The 17,373-nt window shown below is 46.2% G+C and overlaps 1 protein-coding gene across 3 annotated transcripts in view; it reads left to right on the forward strand.

Annotated features, from left to right (window-relative positions):
• MACO1 (macoilin 1) overlaps nucleotides 1-17,373 on the forward strand; it is a 71,151-nt gene that overhangs the window by 41,258 nt on the left and 12,520 nt on the right. For all 3 annotated transcript variants that reach the window (XM_040979592.1, XM_040979594.1, XM_040979593.1), the window contains 2 exons: nucleotides 13,164-13,322; nucleotides 15,443-15,625. In XM_040979592.1, the coding sequence (XP_040835526.1) occupies nucleotides 13,164-13,322; nucleotides 15,443-15,625 (342 nt within the window). The remainder of the gene's footprint in view (nucleotides 1-13,163; nucleotides 13,323-15,442; nucleotides 15,626-17,373) is intronic.

Genomic DNA, 17,373 nt, shown 5'->3' on the forward strand with positions numbered 1-17,373 from the left:
TGCAGCTATCCTGAGAGTCTGGCCCTCCCTCCTTCTTTGCCTGCTAGTAGCCCAAGAGAGCTCTCAGATCCTTCATTCCAATCTTCTGTCAAAGGATGCTTCCTGGGATGCCCTCCCGGCTCTGGGGTGCAAATCCCAGCTCTGCTTCTAGTTCCAGCTTTCTGTTCATGTGTGCCCTGGGAGACAACAGGTGGTGATTCAAGTATTTGAATCCCTGCATGGTCCCTTCCCCCACCATCATTGGAGACCCAGGTTGAGTTCCTGGTTCCCAGCTTTAGCCTGACCCAGCCGTAGCTGTAGGGGTTATTTGGGGAGTGCATCTCGAGATAGGTCATCTCTTTGTGTTTCTCTCATTGCCTGTCACATCAATTAATAAACAAATTGTTTTTGAAGAGTTAGTTTCACTGCTTATGTGTTACCTCCAGTGCTATGGAGAGAATGGTGCATTATTTGCTCTCTTGTATTTGCATACGTTTTGCCTGTGTGTCAAGGATAGTTTGCAAAAGAAAATATGACTTTAGAGGCAGCAGTTTGGGCTTTGGGACTTGACCCTTGCTGCCTCACCCAGCTGTGCTGCCTGTAGCTGCCATGCTGAGAAGCTGGGGTTGCATATGACTAAGCTGGCTGTTTGCCAAGGGGGCTCCCAGGGGAGGCCTCTGCTTCTCTGGGGCCTGTGGGTATAGGCCAGGATGCATAGAAACGCATGGAATTTTAGAATGAGGTCTATGAAAACTGGAGACTTAGGGATCCTAATTAGACTACGTGAAATATGTTGGATTCAGCAGCTACCAAGCAATTTGGAAATGATTAAGTAAAAAAGATAACTAGTAGAGCCATCCATGTACTCTGTCAGTTCTGTGTACTTCTGGCCTCTGTGGAGACACGTTTTTGGTTTACATCTGTCCAGCACTCTGGTAGATACACATTGTCTAATCTTATTTTCATTTTTCTTGCTCATACTATTTTTGGTGCCTGCAATTTTACTTGGTTAGACCTGTTTCTATTCATAACACAGTTGGAATTCATTCTAACCACTGAAGGGATTTAAAACCAATTTTCTGATATATAAATGTTTCAGTAGAATTGTGATGACTGTATACTTAAACAAGGCTGAAAACTGTATGCTTAAACAAGGCTGTATGCTTTTTGTGGCTTGAAAACCTTGTGGCATTGCAGAAACATGCATCTGTGAATTTAGCAATGAATCTAAGAATCTCCATATCCAGGAGATGATAAACCAATGGCAAAATATCACATAAATGATTTTGAGGGAAGGCACAGAAAAATTTTTGCCAAAGCCTGAGAGTTTATTTTGTTGAAACATTGGTTTCTAGAACGTTTCTGTCAAGGCTCAAAAAGGAACTACTGCACAGCTTAGAGAGGCTTTATGTTAACTGAGTCAGCCCCTCTGCTGGCACATAATGAGTTGAGGTTTCCAGTTAAGGGGATGGGGGTGGATTCCCTGAAGGGGAGGTAACCTGAGGAAAAGGAACCATAGTCTGAGTATTACTCACATCCTCATGCCGAAACTGACTATTTGGAGTAGCTGGGACTCTTAGAATTAGAGCAGGTTTTGGCTTTTTTTTTTTTTTTTAATAAGAGAAATGACAGCTCTCCTCCATTATAAGGTGCCTTTGATCTTTGCTGTGTGCCCAGAGAGTCAAAAAAAGAACCCATCATGTCCCCCTCAGCCCTGGTCCCCCAGGGGCTACGTTAAGCTTGCACTCAGACTCCTCAAAGGGCCAGTGTTGCTAGATCTTCTGATAATTTGAGTAGATGCCAAAAATAGATGTTGAAGTGAAATCTCTCAGAAGCTCTTTTAGAAGCTTTTTTTTCTTTGTTTAAACGTATTGTACGGGAGGGTCAAGTGTCACATGTTTCTGGGCTTGGCAGCCTCGTTCTTGACCTTTCCTGTTAGGCTTGTGTTTTGCTCCCTCCCACCCCCTGGCACCACCAATCCCAAGTTGACTCTCAGAGCAATAACTTTTCCGTGGCGGAGTATCTGCCAAGTCCCATGAACTGACCTGCCATGCGCTGATGGCTCTTTTTGCCATTTGATCCCCTCCACTTACCTGTGCTGCTGGAAAGCTAGCCCCGGCTGACAGTGTCTCCCCAGAGCCAAAATCCACCTCTTTGCTAGGGAACCCTTGTGCCTCTCTGAGATTGGAGGCCGCTTAGAAGGAGCAAGGGCAGCCTGTGATCAGAGGGGTGGTTTGGGCCTTCTGGCATTTTCTCAAACCATGGGATGCGGAAAACTGCTCAGACCCCCGCCCATGCCTAACACTGCCAGCTTCTTCCATGTCAGACTTTTCTGTTGTATTCTTGGAACACAAGAGCCCCCAGGATCCAGGTGTAGGCTCTGTTCACTCACAAGCACATTGGTGTAGAGTCCAGGCTGCTGAGCACCTTCCGTGTGGTAGCAGCACCGTGGTCAGAGCAGAGCCTTCTCTGCCAGAGGCCTTCCTGAAGAGCCAGCAGAAAGTGTTCAACTCTGGTTCTGGAATCCAGATTTAGGGCAGTGATGATTTGGTAGTGATTGATGGAAAGCAAGTAGTTGATGTAGATTTAGGAACCAAGCCAGTTGCAACTTCAGAAGTTCCCCATTTTTGGAGTGACCCAAAAGTTTATGAAGTAAAGGAGGTGGATTTTCCCTAAGGTTTTTGCATTGTTCTGAAACTGGCCTGTGACATGAGTAAATGTAAGAGTAACAGTGAACGCTCAATAGCTGTGCAAAGCAGATCAACAGTCACAATTTTCTAAAGATCGAAATTTTTTTAGATTTATTCACTTTTATTGGAAAGGCAGATTTACAGAGAGAAGGAGAAACAAAGATCTTCCATCCACTGGTTCACTCCCCAAATGGCTGCAAAACCAGCTGAACCAATCTGAAGCCAGCAGTCAGGAGCCTCTTCCGAGTGTGCCATGTGGGTGCAGGGTTCCAGGGCCTTGGGCCATCCTCTGCTGCTTTTCCAGGTCATAAGCAGGGAGCTGGGCCCCACGGCCATTCTTTTAAAGTAACTTTGTGAGGACATCCCCTCAACACATGATGGAAGGCCTATGTTGTTATAGGCTTGGCGTGCTTCCAATTCCAGCTTCATTGTTAACGCACTCCCCAGGAGGCAGCAGAGCAGAGGACGGCTCAAGTGCTTGGGTTCCTGGCATCCAGCTGAGAAACCTAGATGGAATTCCAGTCTCCTGGCTCTGACATGGCACAGCCCCAGCTACTGTGGGCACTTAGGGAATGAACTAGTGGAGGAAAGATCTTTTTTCTATCTGAATCTGGCTGTCTTCTTTTCAAATAATTTTTTTAAATTATAAATTAATTTTCCTCTTCATTATAAAATAATTAGAATGCTAAGTATAAACTTTGCATGCTTATTATAGCCAGTTTTGAAGGTGAGGTGATAAGCACTGTTAGCTGTATATCCTCAGCATTTTTTCTTGCTCTCTGCCTCTCTCTCTCTCTCTCTCTACATATATATATATAGATGTACGTGTGTTTGTATATATATGCATATATACATATATAAGGTTTCATGACTAAGATTTTTCACTGTCATGAACATTCTCCCATGTCATTCAATATTTTTCTGCAGTGATTTTTAATAATTTGGTTTCTAAATGCAGATTCATTAATCTTTATTAAAATGCAGGAATGCAGGCAGTTTTTTATTGAATATTCAAGTCCTTTTTTTTTCCTTAGATTTATTTCTGTTGGAATGGCAGAATAAAGAAAGAAGAAGCTACAGAGAGAAAGATTTTCCATCCCCTGGTTTACTCCCTAAATGGCTGCAGCAGCTGGAGCTGAGCCAATCCAAAGCTAGGAGCCAGGAGCTTCTTTCAGACCTCCTAAGTGTGTGCAGAAGCCCGAGGACTTGAGCCATCTTTTGATGGTTTCTCAGGCCATCAAGAGGGAGCTGGATGGGAAGTGGAACAGCTGAGATACAAGCACTGCCCATAAGGGATACCAGCACCATTAGGGAGAATTGACCAGTTGAGCCACTGTGACCCCATTGGTTTTTTTTCTTATTGCAGCAAAATCACTTTTGTATAAATATGTGTTTGCATCTCCCACTTGCTACATCAGCAGATAATTGCATTTTTTAAAGGTTTAATTGACTTTTATTGGAAAATCAGATATACAGAGAGGAAGAGAAGAAGATCTTCTGTCTAATGATTCACTCCCCAAACAGTCACAATGGCTGGTGCTGAGCTGATCCAAAACCAGGAGCCAGGAGCCTCTTCCTGATCTCCCATGCAGGTGCAGGGTCCCAAGGCCTTGGGCTGTCCTCAATCACATTCCCAGGCCATAAGCAGGGAGCTGGATGGGAAGTGGAGCTGCTGGGATTAGAACCAGTGCCCATAAGGGATCGCAGCACATTCAAGGTGAGGACTTTGGCTGCTAGGCTACTGTGCCGGGCCCGATAGTTGTATTTTTTTTAGATTTTGATACAGTTAAATCAAACCCTAATCCTTTAAGGATCTTACTAAAAATGTCACTTTTGACACTCATAACTTTATTTTTTAAAATGGTTTATTTATTTATTTTGCAAAGTCAGATATACAGAGAGGAAGATCTTCTTCTGTCCGATGATTCACTCCCCAAGTGACCACAACAGCCAGTGCTGTGTCAAACCACAGCCAGGAGCCAGGAACTTCTTCCAGGTCTCCCACACGGGTGCAGGGTCCCAAGGCTTTGGGCCATCCCTGACTGTTTTCCCAAGCCACAAGCAGGGAGCTGGATGGGAAGTGGAGCTTCTGGGATTAGAACCGGTGCCCATAAGGAATCTCAGCACATTCAAGGCAAGGACTTTAGCCACTAGGCCACCGCGCCAGGCCGTCATAACTTTATTGTTAAAGAATTTAAATATATCAGGATATTTCCCTAAATGAAAACCTCTAGGATCCTTTTTCTGTCATCTTTCTCTGCATTCTTTAGGGAAAATTAACGCATGTACGTTTTGTGTGTGACAGATTAAGAAGCCGAGAGACATAAGGTTCTCTGTAATGTGGTTCCACGTAATAATCAAGTCAGCAGAATGTTTATTTTTAAACCTTGTCTGGTAAGCAGTTGTTGTGGCCACAGTGGTCCCGAGGCAGCTTTGTTTCAGTATTCCAGTGTTTGCAAAGCTGTGCTTTAGGGAGACACTGGAGCAGATTCAGGTCAGTGTAGGCCTCTCTCATCCTGGAACACATCTACCATGTACTTAAATTTTTCTGAATGACCTGTGCTACTTGTGTTGGTGTGAAAGGCCTGGAGTGTGGGTGGTACCAAGGGTAATAAGCTTTTTTTCTAGGGAAAAAACTTTGATTTATGAGCTCAGCTTTCTGCAGACAGCTGTGTGGTCCCTAAACAAGTCTTGTCTTGTCTGATTAATGTGTACCAGGGGAACTCCTAATGGAATTAGGTTCTTATCTAGATGAAGCGGTAGCTCTTCATTCTGTCTTCCCATGTGCACCTGTCTGCTTCATAAGCACACATCCACTTAGCCGCCTCTCTTGCAGAGTGATTTAAATTAAAACTCTGACCCATCACAACTCTATCTGTAGCAGTAAATAGGTTGCTTCCAGAGCCTGGGCTGTCATACCCTGACCCCGTTCTATTCTGGGCATGAGGAGGTCGACACCTCTGGAAGAGGTGCAGTAGGAGCTTCTGATCTGATAGCTTAGGTAGCCCTTGGTTTCAAGGACTTCTAGCCTTACTGGAAATGACATAAATCCCCAGGAAAAGGCACCATGCAACCCCACCACACACACCACAGAAACTAGCACAGGGCCATGCCAATTGTAAAGTGCCAATGACCAGTGTGGATTTCAGGGGTTCGGAGTGAGAAGGAACCAAAGTATATACTAGAGAGCTTTATTTTTGTTACATGTGCATTTGGATCTGGAAGAATGGAAGAGATAGAAAAATGGAGGTCTTTTTTTTTTTTTTTTTCTTATGGAAGGTGGTGTATTTAAATGTGGAAGATATCAAAATAGGAAGCAGGTCGTTTTGGCAGGTGCGCGGGGTGAGATAGAAAAGCCACCTTTCAGTTGTTTGGCCCTGTGGCTTCAATTGACTTTCTGAAACCCCTTTCCTTTTGGAGCTAGCAGCAGGGAGGTCCCTTTGCAGAGCCTGGAGCACTCTGTCCCTAACTCTTGAGAGTTCAGCAGAACCCCTCATGTTCCCATGGGCCAGGGGAGGAACGAGGAGGAGCTGGGTCAGGACTTGCTGCTCCAGAGATGCACTGCTTACAGGCCCCCAACTTTCTCAGTGCACAGGCTCAGGCCCCATTAACTCTCAATCAGGCTCCAAAAATGGGCCTGCAGGATGGCTAAATGGCTAAATCCTCATCTGGATGCGCCAGGATCCCATATAGGCACCTGTTTGTGTTCCAGGTGCTCCACTTTCCATCCAGCTTCCTGTTTATGGCCTGGGAAAGCAGTAGGGAATGGCCCAAAACTTTGGGACCCTGCAGCCCAAAAGAAGCCCCTGGCTCCTAACTTCAGATTGATGCCAGTTCTGGCCTTTGCACCTCTTTGGGGAATGAACCAGTGAATGGAAGATCTTTCTGTCCCTCCTCTGTGAATTTACCTTTCCAATAACAAACAAACCAACCCCCCCCCCCCTTTTTTTAAAGGAAGTGCCCAACACGGTAGCCTAGTAACTAAAATCCTTGCCTTGTATGTGCCAAGAACCCATATGGACACTGGTTCATTTCCTGGCTGCTCCACTTCCCTTCTTGCTCCCTGTTTGTGGCCTGGCAAAGTAGCAGTGAATGGCCCAAATGCTTGGAACGCTGCACCCAAGTGGGAGATCCAGAAGAATCGCCTGGCTCGTAGCCTCTGATTTGCTCAGCTCTGGCCATTGCGTCCAGTTGGGGCGTGAGCCAGTGGATGAAAGATCTTTCTCTCTGTGTCTCTTTCTCTCTGACTTTTCAATAAAAATAAATAAATCTTAAAACAAAAAATAAAAAACCTCAGAAGTCACTGACAGTCTTCATTGAGCATCAGTGCACTATAACTGAAGTCATTTGCAGGAGACAGGAATTACAGGCATTTTGATGTAGCATTTCCCTGCCTCTTCAGATATTTCAGTTTTCATCTCAAGTAGAAGCAGACACATGAGTACTGGTAAGATACACCTCTAGGCTTTTTCCTTCTTAGTTAGCCATAGGCCGAACTCTTTTTTTTTATTGGAAAGGCAGATCAGATTTGCAGAGAGAAGGTGAGGTGGAAAGATGCTCCATCCACTAGCTCACTCCCTAAATGGCTGCAACGACCAGACCTGAGCCGATCCAGGAGCATCCTCTGGGTCTCCCATGTGGGTGCAGGGTCCCAAGGCTTTGGGTCATCCTTAGTGCTTTCCCAGGCCACAAGCAGGGAACTAGATGGGAAGTGGAGGAGCCTGAACAAGTACTAGCACCCATATGCGAGCACCCTGGCTTTTGCAAGGTGAGAATTTTAGCCATTGAGCCATTGTGTTGGGCCCAGGCCAACTTCTTCCTTTTCATCATTTAGGAGGGTCCCATCCCCACCTGTCCCCTCCCCCACAGCTTGTTAAAATCTTTGAGCCCTGTGCATTGGCTCAATGACTAATCCTTTATCTCTAAGCATTACGATCCCATATGGACACTGGTTCGTGTCCCAGCTGCTGCATTTCCCACTTAACTCCCTGCTTATGGCCTGGGAAAGCAGTACAGGATGGGCCAAAGCCATGGGACCTTGCACTCACTTCAGAAACCTGGAAGAAACTTCTGGCTCCTGACTTCAGATTTCCTTAACTCTGGCTATATATTCACTTGGGTAGTGGGTGGAAGATCTTTTCTGTCTCTCCTTCTCTCCATAAATCTAATCTTCCTTTACAATAAAAATGATAAATCTTTTTAATAAAATGGAAGTCTTTTCCTCTGAAATAATAATAATTGGTATTATAGGTTGATCTAGTTGGGTAATATTTGGAAAGTCAAACTTGGTCAAGAGGCCCCTCAACCTTGTGAAGTGGCATGCCAGGCCAAGTGTCACATTACATGGAGGGCTTCCTGGCTCTATAGTTCTCAGTACAGTGACTAGGAAAATTGTCTGGACCTAATATGTAAGGATTTAAAATCTCAGCGTGTACATGTAGGCAAAAATAACACCTCTCTTTCTCTCTCTCTGTCTCTGTTTCTCTGTTTCTCTCTTTTTCCTAAAAGGCAGACTTAGGGAAAAGTATAGAGGTATCTTCTATCTACTCACTCACTTCCTTGATGGCCACAGTGACTGGACCTTAGCTGATATGGAGCCAGGCACCTCTTCTGTGTCTGCTACCCCAGGTGCAGGGTCCCAGGGCTTTCTACCATCCTCCACTGCTTTCCCAGGCCACAAGCAGGGAACTAGATGGGAAGTGGAGCAGCCAAAACCTGAACCAACAGTGCCCCTATGGGATGCTGGTTCTTGCAGGTGGAGGATTAGCTAGATGAGCCATCGCACCATCCCAAAAAATAACACCATTCTTGTACACAGACTCATGCTTTGCCATAGGCTACCAAAGTGATGCCGATGGGGCAGGCCTCTTTACAGGTAGAGACTGGCCCCGTTGAATTCTATGAGCAGAACATGCAGTTAGTTATGTCCTGACTAGGCCTGAAAGTTTGAGGCACGTCTGGCTCAATGTTTGCTGTTTTGGATTAGAGGGTAACTCTTGAGGGGGACTCAGTTCTGAGCCTGTAGATGATTGTTTTCACTGTTCTTTTGGTCCCTGTATGCTAACATTATTTGCAAAATTTGCAGACTGTTACTTCTGCCTCATTTTCTTCCTGATCACCAGCTTCTAATTTTGGGTGCAGCTATTGACATTTCATAAAATTCCATGAATATATTTGAAGATTTTTCATTAACCTCTTAACCCCATTTAATCGGCTTTCTTGGTGCTTTGCACAAGTAAATTATGTGAATACATTTTACCTAGGAAATGCTGACCTACAGTACCAAAAGATTAAGTATGCCATTAAGGCAAGTAGTGGTTATCTGCTTAATAAATGTTCTTAGCACTTGATAGGCTTAATTCAGTTCATTTTGTCAATTCACACAGTTCTTCTAAAATTCATGGCATAGATTGTTTTTTTAACTGAGTAAATGCAGACATATAGATATATCTTAGAAAATAGGATCATCTTATATATCCATACAATGGGGTATCATAATAATTCATTATGAAAATTATCTATGGCCCCATGTGATGACTCAATGGCTAAATCCTCACCTTGCATGTTCCACGATCCCTTATGGGCACCAGTTCATGTCCTCGCTGCTCCATTTCTCATCCAGATTCCTGTTTGTGGCCTGGGACAGCAGTGGAGGATGGCCCAGTCCTTGGGACCCTGCAACCAGGTGGGCAATCCTGAAGCTCCTGGCTCCAGCTCAGCTCTGGCTGGTGGAGCCACTTGGGGAATGAACCAACAGATGAAAGATCTTTCTCTCCATTTCTCCTTCTCTCTGTTAATCTACCTTTCCAATAGAAATATTTTTTTAAGATTTATTTTATTTTTATTGGAAAGTCAGATGTACAAAGAGGAGGAGGAGAGACTGAGAGGAAGATCTTCCATCTGATGATTCACTCCCCAAGTGGCTGCAATGGCTGGAGCTGAGCTGATCCGAAGCCAGGAGTCCGGAGCCTCTTCTGGGTCTCCCACGCTGGTACAGGGTCCCATGATTTCAGGTTGTCCTCAGCTGCTTTCTCAGGCCATATGCAGGGAGCTGAATGGGAACAGGTTGCCCAGATTAGAACCAGAACCCATATGGGATCCTGGCGCGTTCAAGGTGAACACTCCAGCTACTGGGCTATTGTGCTGGGCTCATAAAAATAAATTTTGAAAAATAATGATTTAAGTTGTTAATTTTTAAGGTTAAATTAATGCCTTATGCTGAAAAGAAGTATAGTATTGCACAGCATAAATTGTAAAACTAACTGAAAAGTTTTTCATTCAGCCACTTGACTGTGTGGTTGTTAGCACTGTGTCTGGAGAGTGGTACTCCTTGCACTGGGGATACTGGTACCAGCTTAGAGGGTTTCTGCAACAGTTTGGAAAAGCAGTCATTCAGAGTTTTATACAATGAATGATCACAGTTTGGAAAATCATGAAGTGTCATAGTTCTTTCTCTTTTGAGATGGAGTCATGTGTGTTTTAAATATTTGCTTGTTCAAGTCTAACACGCGTGCAGAGCACTGCACAGTTCTGAGATGTTTAATGTGTGAATTTGTCAACCAGCATAAGCATTCATGTGAATCACTCGTTTTACTTTCTTTTTTTTTTTTAATTTTTATTGTCTTTTGAATGTTGTCTACCCAATTCAGAGGGATTCATGCATGTTAGCCTCTGAGTTTTCCTTCTGTGTAGGGGAGGAGCAGAGGAGACTGCTCCTTGCTGTCAAACTATATCAGCACCTGGGGATAGGAGACTGTCATTTAATGACGCCTTAGAGACCCTCACGTGGGGAAGAGTTTTCTAAGGGTGCCACCAGAGTGGCCTTGATTGTCCTGAGAAGTTGTTGGTTTCATTGCTCCAGGGTTGAGAACATCTTTCCAAGGTCTGCTGGTCGACAAAGTCCACCTTAGCGCATCCACAGACCCAGGAACACGCTGCAGGGCTTGGCCAGGAGAATTTGCTTCTCTCCCTGTCCTGTAACACTTGCCTAGGGACAGGCCGCCCCTGCTGGCTTCATTTTACTGTGACTGGCTTGTGCTGCCAATCCTCTCTGAGAGGGTTCCCCTGCTGTTGGGTGGTTCATGATCCCCAGAATCCACGCTCACACTTTTCGCGTTTTGGTATCAACTATATTAACTCATTGGGATTTTTACATCTTTTAAGGAACTCTAGAATTTCTGTCTGAATAAAATTGTTCTTAGTTTGTAGCAGGAAAATTGGCGTTAACCGTTAAACAACAGAAGAGGAGTAATAAGGACAAAGTCAGTGACCTCTTAGCTGCTGCACATGCAGTGTTTCTTTCATTGCCAACTAGGGCCCAGTTGGAGCGCAGCAGGCTGGGTGTAGGGACTTGGCTCCTGTGTGCATCTGCGTGTGACCCTGCTTCGTTTGCTGATGAAGAACCAAGTCAGTGACTGTCCACAAGTGTGTCATGCTCAACCCCTAGACCAACCTGAGCTTCACTTTCTGGGTTGGGCATGCGGGAGTTACAGCTCCCTGGGAGGGAACATCCACCTTGCTGAGGGGCACAACCTTGGCACCACTGCTCTGTGTAGAACCCTGATCTGAGCCCCCATTTCTTGACAATGCTAAGTCCCTATTCTGCTGGAGAAACCAGCCTTTTCTCCCAAATGCAAACCACAGTCTGTGAAATCAGCCTCTCAATAATGTCAGTTCACCTGCCATATTCCTCAGCCACACTTACGACTAGGGATACCTTGACAGCATTAAACTGTCAGGGTACATCCCAGAGTGACGTCACAGACACAGTTCTGAGTATGTTCTCCTGGAATGACTGGCCATGGGAATGTGTGGTGTGTGGTCAGCTTGTGACCCTTCCCTGGGGAGCTGGACGTGTCAGGAGGCACGGCGCAGCACGGCCTTGGCAGCACAAGGTCTCCAGGCCGTGCTCCGAGGCACTGGCCGGGAGAATTGGCTATTACAGCTACAAAATGACTATTCTCAACAGCTGATGATTTGGATTTTGAAATTCTTTCCATGTTGCCGGGAGGTAGATGAGCACATCAGAATGTTCTTTGGTTTGCTAAGGGAGGTCAGGCGATGTGCATTGAGCAAGTGCTGACCACTGTGGTAGGCCTTTTAATCCTCAGTGCTTAATACAACATGTGTATTGAGACTCTGTCCATGGAGCTGCCAGTCCCAAGGAGAGCTCGCCGGCGATCTTGGTTCTGTTGGTGTGTTCAGTCCTTGATGTACCTGCCAGTTTGTGTCTGGATGGAAAAGCTGTCTCCTTGACCTGCAGTGCCACTGTCCACACCCTGCGTGCTGCACCTGTTCTACTTCCCATCCTTCCCAGCACTGGCCATCCTTGTGTCATAGATTCTTGGCTGGTCCTGCCTCTGAGTTTGGAGCCTACCTTCCCCTTGCTCGCTTTTACACAGATTCTTTCACTTTTAAGGTCCTGAGTTCCTGTCTCCGCCCAGCTTTCTCCATCTCTACTCCACAGAATATGGGTAGCACTGCTCCTCTGTGCCTGATGAAGCTCCTGTCTGGCTGAGACGGGGCTCTGCAGCTGTCAATGGGGACAGCCCTGGGCTGCAGCCATTGCTGGCTCAGATTTCTTCTGCTGGACAAATGGGAATGGAAGTTGCACTTAGCCCATGGTTGTACAGACGAAATGAGTTCAGACCATCCAAAGCTCCAGCAGTACTTGGCACAGCAGTTCTTTCTAATAACTGTTATTGTTACCCCTTCTAGCTTTCGTTTGATCCTAACTTGCCTTGTGTTGTTTTTCAGTTACGTGTCTCTGCCCCACTGAAATTATGAAGTGCTCTCACAGAGAAAGACGCTTGATTGTGTCTGTTGTGTTGTCTTTTCAGTATGACTTGTACATTTATTGGTCTCCCAGTACACATGGCTTAAAGTGAGACTCAATTAGAGTAAAGAAAACAAGATGTAGCCTGAGTCGGCGGTGCTCGAAGAATAAAGACAGGCCTCAGTTCCCGGATGAAGCTGCTTAGGATTCTCAGGGCGCAGCCAGTGCTGTGTGGAATGTGGTATGCTCTTTGCCCCGTCACAGCACCTAGGAACAGGTGTAGCAAAGGAGCCCATGGGCTAGGAGTCTGTTGCCAGTGCCAGGAGGGAAGCTCAGACAGTAGATGCTAATCTGTCAGAGTATCTCAGCAGTGTGTGGTGAGTCACAGGCTGTTTGTTCTCACACACTTCCTTCGCTGGGGGGCATGTCTTTTTCCTGATAACGGCATGGGCACTCAGAAGCCCTGCCTTTCCAGTGGCAGTGTTCATAGACATGGAGGTGGACAGGTGGATCTTGGAAGTTACCCCTAGTGGAAGGAGTCGGGAAACACTGCATGAAATTGGGCCCTACTGACGGATTTTGTTGGGAGTTCTGGGGCAGGCAGGAGCTGCCAGCAGGGCCTCTGCCATCCCCCCAGCAGCCCCAGATCTCTCAGCTAGGGTTGTTGCTGAGCTCAGTGGCTTCTTTTGTCCTGATGAAAACATTATTTTTCCTTCTAGGCTGGAACAAGACATTAAAAAGTTAAAGGCTGACCTGCAAGCCAGCCGGCAAGTGGAACAGGAGCTGCGCAGTCAGATCAGCTCCCTCTCAAGCACGGAACGAGGAATTCGCTCTGAAATGGGCCAGCTCCGGCAGGAGAACGAGCTGCTACAGAACAAGTAAGTGCCCCCTTGCACCTGGGCCTTGAGCCCGATGCCCGGGGGCGTGGGCTCCCTTCAACTGTTGTTTCCAGGGATTGGAGTGCAATTTTTGTGCCTAGGAACCTAAAGTGTTTAAATAACATGTTTCACATGTGAGATAGTCGGTGCACGTATGAGATCTGCTGTAACTTCATCTCAAGAAAACAACATCGCTGTTTCTCATTTAATACAATATCTTAACTGAAAAGTTGTTGAGTTTTTGTGATAAAATTGATAAAAAGTACTTCTGCCACAATTTGAAGATTTTCCTTTTTCAAAACCAGGCTTAGATCTTTGGCCACTGGTTTGTTCCCTAAATGACAGCAACAGCCAGGGCTGTGCCTGGCCAAGGCTGGCATGCAGGAGCTGTGGAGCTTCCTCCAGTTCTGCCACCTGGGTGCAAGGATCCAAGGAAAATCTTCCACTATTTTCCCAGACACATTAGCAGGGAGCTTGATTAGAAGTGGAGCAGCCAGGACTCGAACTGCGTCCTTAGGGAATGCGGGCATTGCAGGAGTCAGTTTAATCTGGACCTGAATTATGATTTTTATTTATCAGAAGAGGCAGGCAAAAATCCAGCTCTGCATGTGAATTCTTTTGAGTTTTTCATTAATTCATTCTGGAATTACTTGTTGATTCACTGTGGGTCTGACTTTTTCAGTTGCTAAATGTATGTGGGAGTGATTACTGTTGCAGACTCTGGTTTTTCCTTACTGAGAAAGGAAGCCAGTATTTTTTAAGGACCATAATTTTAAAAACCAGAGCATGATATCTCAATTACTTCTGGCCAGTATTTGAGGTGGTTTTAGCATTGCTCCCTGTAGGCCCTCCCCGTGGTTGGCCCCTGGTGGTGAGAGGTAGTGCTGCAAGTGATGGATGCAGAGATGGGCATAGGGCTGAAATTTCCAACTGAAATTAGGCAATCCAAGACTTTTGTTGTTGTTGTTGTTTTTAGATTTATTTATTTTTATTGGAAAGGCAGATTTATAGAGAGAAAGAGATACAAATAGAAAGATCTTCCATCTGCTGGTTCATTTCCCAAATGTCTACAAAGCCAGAGTTGAACCGATTCAAAACCAGGAGCCAGGAACTTCTGCTGGATCTCCCATGTGGGTGCAGGGTCCCAAGGCTTTGGGTCATCCTCCACTGCCCTCCAAGGCCACAAACAGGGAGCTGGACAGGAAGTGGAGCAGCTGAGACATCAACTGGTGCCCACATGGGATCCCAGCGCGTTCAAGACAAGGATTTAGCCACTAAGGCATCATGCTGGGCCCATCCCAGGATCCTTAAGAGGCTGACTTGAAGCCACTTAGGGGACACCGAGCTCCTGTAAAGAAAAGACCGCAGCGTAACTGTGGTCAGGAAAGACTTCCCCTCCTGTCCTGCCCTCAGCTTCAGGAAGCCTGTCCCTGCAGTGCTGCTTGCGCCTTCTGAAGTTGTTGCTCAGTGGGACACTAGACTTATTCTGTAGTGATGGCCTCTGTTGACATTGAGTTCTGTCAACTAGAGACCTTACCAGCATAGAGGGTGGCTGTCTGATGAGGCGGGTTGTTTCCTGGTGTTTGGGAACTGTTAAATGCTGATGGCAGGGCTGACATGAGCAGTTCAGTTGACTTTTGGACACTTGGAATTTGCTGGTCAAACTTTCTGTTCACTGAGCTTTGTGACACAGTGAATAAAGCCACTGCCTGCAGTGCCAGCATCTCCTATGAGTGCCGGTTCGAGTCCCTGCTGTTGCCCTTCCAGTCCAGCTTCTTGCAAATGTACCTGGGAAAGCCACAGAAGTGCTTGGGCCCCTGCCCCTTTGAGTGTGAGACCCCAAAGAAACTCCAGACTCCTGGCTTCTGCCTGACCCAGTCCCAGGCAGTGCAGCCGTTTCAGGAGTAAACCAGCAGATCTTGATCTCTATTTATCTTTGTCTCTTTTCCCTTCCTCCATCCCTGCCTGCTTCCTTCCCACTCTTTCTCCTTCCTTCCTTCTTTCTCTGTGTAAATATCTTTTAATAAATTTTTTTTTAAGAGAGGCCCTATTTCTTAATTAAGAGCTTTTAGGGGGTGTTTCTCACTATAAAACTGTGTGTGACAATTATTTCCATATAGGTTACATAATGCTGTGCAAATGAAGCAGAAAGACAAGCAGAATATCAGCCAGTTGGAGAAAAAGCTAAAAGCTGAACAGGAAGCCCGAAGTTTTGTTGAAAAGCAGTTAATGGAGGAGAAAAAAAGGAAGAAGCTAGAAGAAGCCACTGCTGCCCGGGCTGTTGCATTTGCTGCTGCATCTAGGTATGACTGTCACCTGAGAATGGAATCCAGAGTGGCCTTGCTCATACCAGGACAGAGGGGAAGCTGGTGCCTGGGGCAGGATTGGAGGCTGAGCAGCAGGCACGGATGGGTTACTGTTAAGTAACATTTCATTGTCTGGTTTACATTCTGTGCAGCCTGGTGCTCTCCTCCCTCAGCCTCCCTCAGCCTCTCTCGTCTAGACCACAGGGTGAGGGTGCCCACCCACATACTGCCGTGGCAGACAGGCACACCTGACCTCCTGCAAGGCTGAGGATCACTGAGCCTGGAGACTCCATCTGGAGTCCTGGCCTTAGTGGAGTGACTCTTATACTGTACTCGGGACTGGGGTGGAGGCAGGGTGGTTCTAGAGTTTGGGGCTTAAAATGGAAGGAAGATCCCAGACTATACAGAATTGTACGATAAGTTTCAAAAATAAAATTTAAAAAAATGGAAGGAAGATAAAATCTTAGTTTCCCACCCACTGTATACTGACTGTTCTTACCTTTGTTGCATGTCAACAAACTGTCAAAGGGAGTAAGAATGAGTGGAATGTCAGTCTCTGTTAGCAAGCACTTAACATACAGAATGATGCAACTTGGGGACCATGTCCTGTGTCATTGGTGAGTCTCCCTTTGTGCAGCCAGAAACTGATGTGTCACTGCCATCTGAATTCTGCAAGGAGTGAAGACAGTTGGAGATCATCAGGAGTCTTCTTAACTTTTTCCTTTTTTTGCTTTTGTTTTTGTATTAATGAAGTCCATCTGTGTGGCGAGGAGCAGCCCTAGGTTGGCAGATGTAATGTCACGCTCAGTTATTATTTGTTTCACTTGAAATTTCCAACCTAATTTGTATCTATGTGTTATAATTCATCTGTAATTCTTCTTCTTGCGTACTTCATTGCATGAAGTAATTCACTTGTCAGCCTTTGGCTTGTTAATAGCCTTTTTGGGGTTCCGGCATATCACCAGTGTCCTTTGGAGAAGTTGCTTGTCCTGTGCCATGCTTGTCCTGTGCCTCACCCCCTGCCCCTGGACAGCAGGCTGCAGATGGCTGAGCGTGGTTGGCCCACACCTTGGTCAACCTACCTGAAGGTGGGGAGCCTTGTTTCAAGGTGCCCCCAGGTTTCTGAAGCACTTGCAGAAAGTTTTCTTGAACAGAAGTCTGGGTGTGGCCTGTCCTGTTTGACAGATTCCCCTGGGGACACTGCGACGCCGTAGCTATGGTGACTGTCGCCCTGGTCTGAGAGTCCATCTGCTGCTGTCCTTCTCTTCTTGGACTCCTTCTGCTTCTAGTTAGGCTCATCTGTTTTGCTGCTAGCCTTGGCCTATCGTGTTGGCCAGCCTCACAGAGAGCTGTCTGGTCTCTGTGCCAGCCTTTGATGGTACTGCCATTGCAGCTAGACAGAGGAAGCCTAGTCTCTTCCCCTTCTGTCTCTAGTGCCTAAACACTAAGCAGTCTACAGCTTGGCCTGATGCTGGCTGCTGCCTCTTGTAGCATCTTGTCATAGCCAAGGAGGCAGCCCAATGCTTCTCCCTTTTTCTGTCCTCCAAGCTTGTAGCAACTTCAAGACTCCACAAAGGTGAAATTCCCAGTATAGGGCACCTCCAAAGTGCAGGGAGGAGCCTTTGCTTGGTTCTTTACCCCCTGCTGGAGACAGCGTATGTAGTCTTCTGTCTTGCTCAGCTGAGGGTGCTCTGTTGAGTCACCAAGGCCTGGTGGGGAGTGTGCTGAGGGGAAAGCCAGAAAAA

This window comes from Ochotona curzoniae, unplaced genomic scaffold (assembly GCF_017591425.1).
Source record: "Ochotona curzoniae isolate NIBS_2020 unplaced genomic scaffold, NIBS_Ocur_1.0 contig_3255, whole genome shotgun sequence".
Lineage (NCBI taxonomy): Eukaryota > Metazoa > Chordata > Mammalia > Lagomorpha > Ochotonidae > Ochotona > Ochotona curzoniae.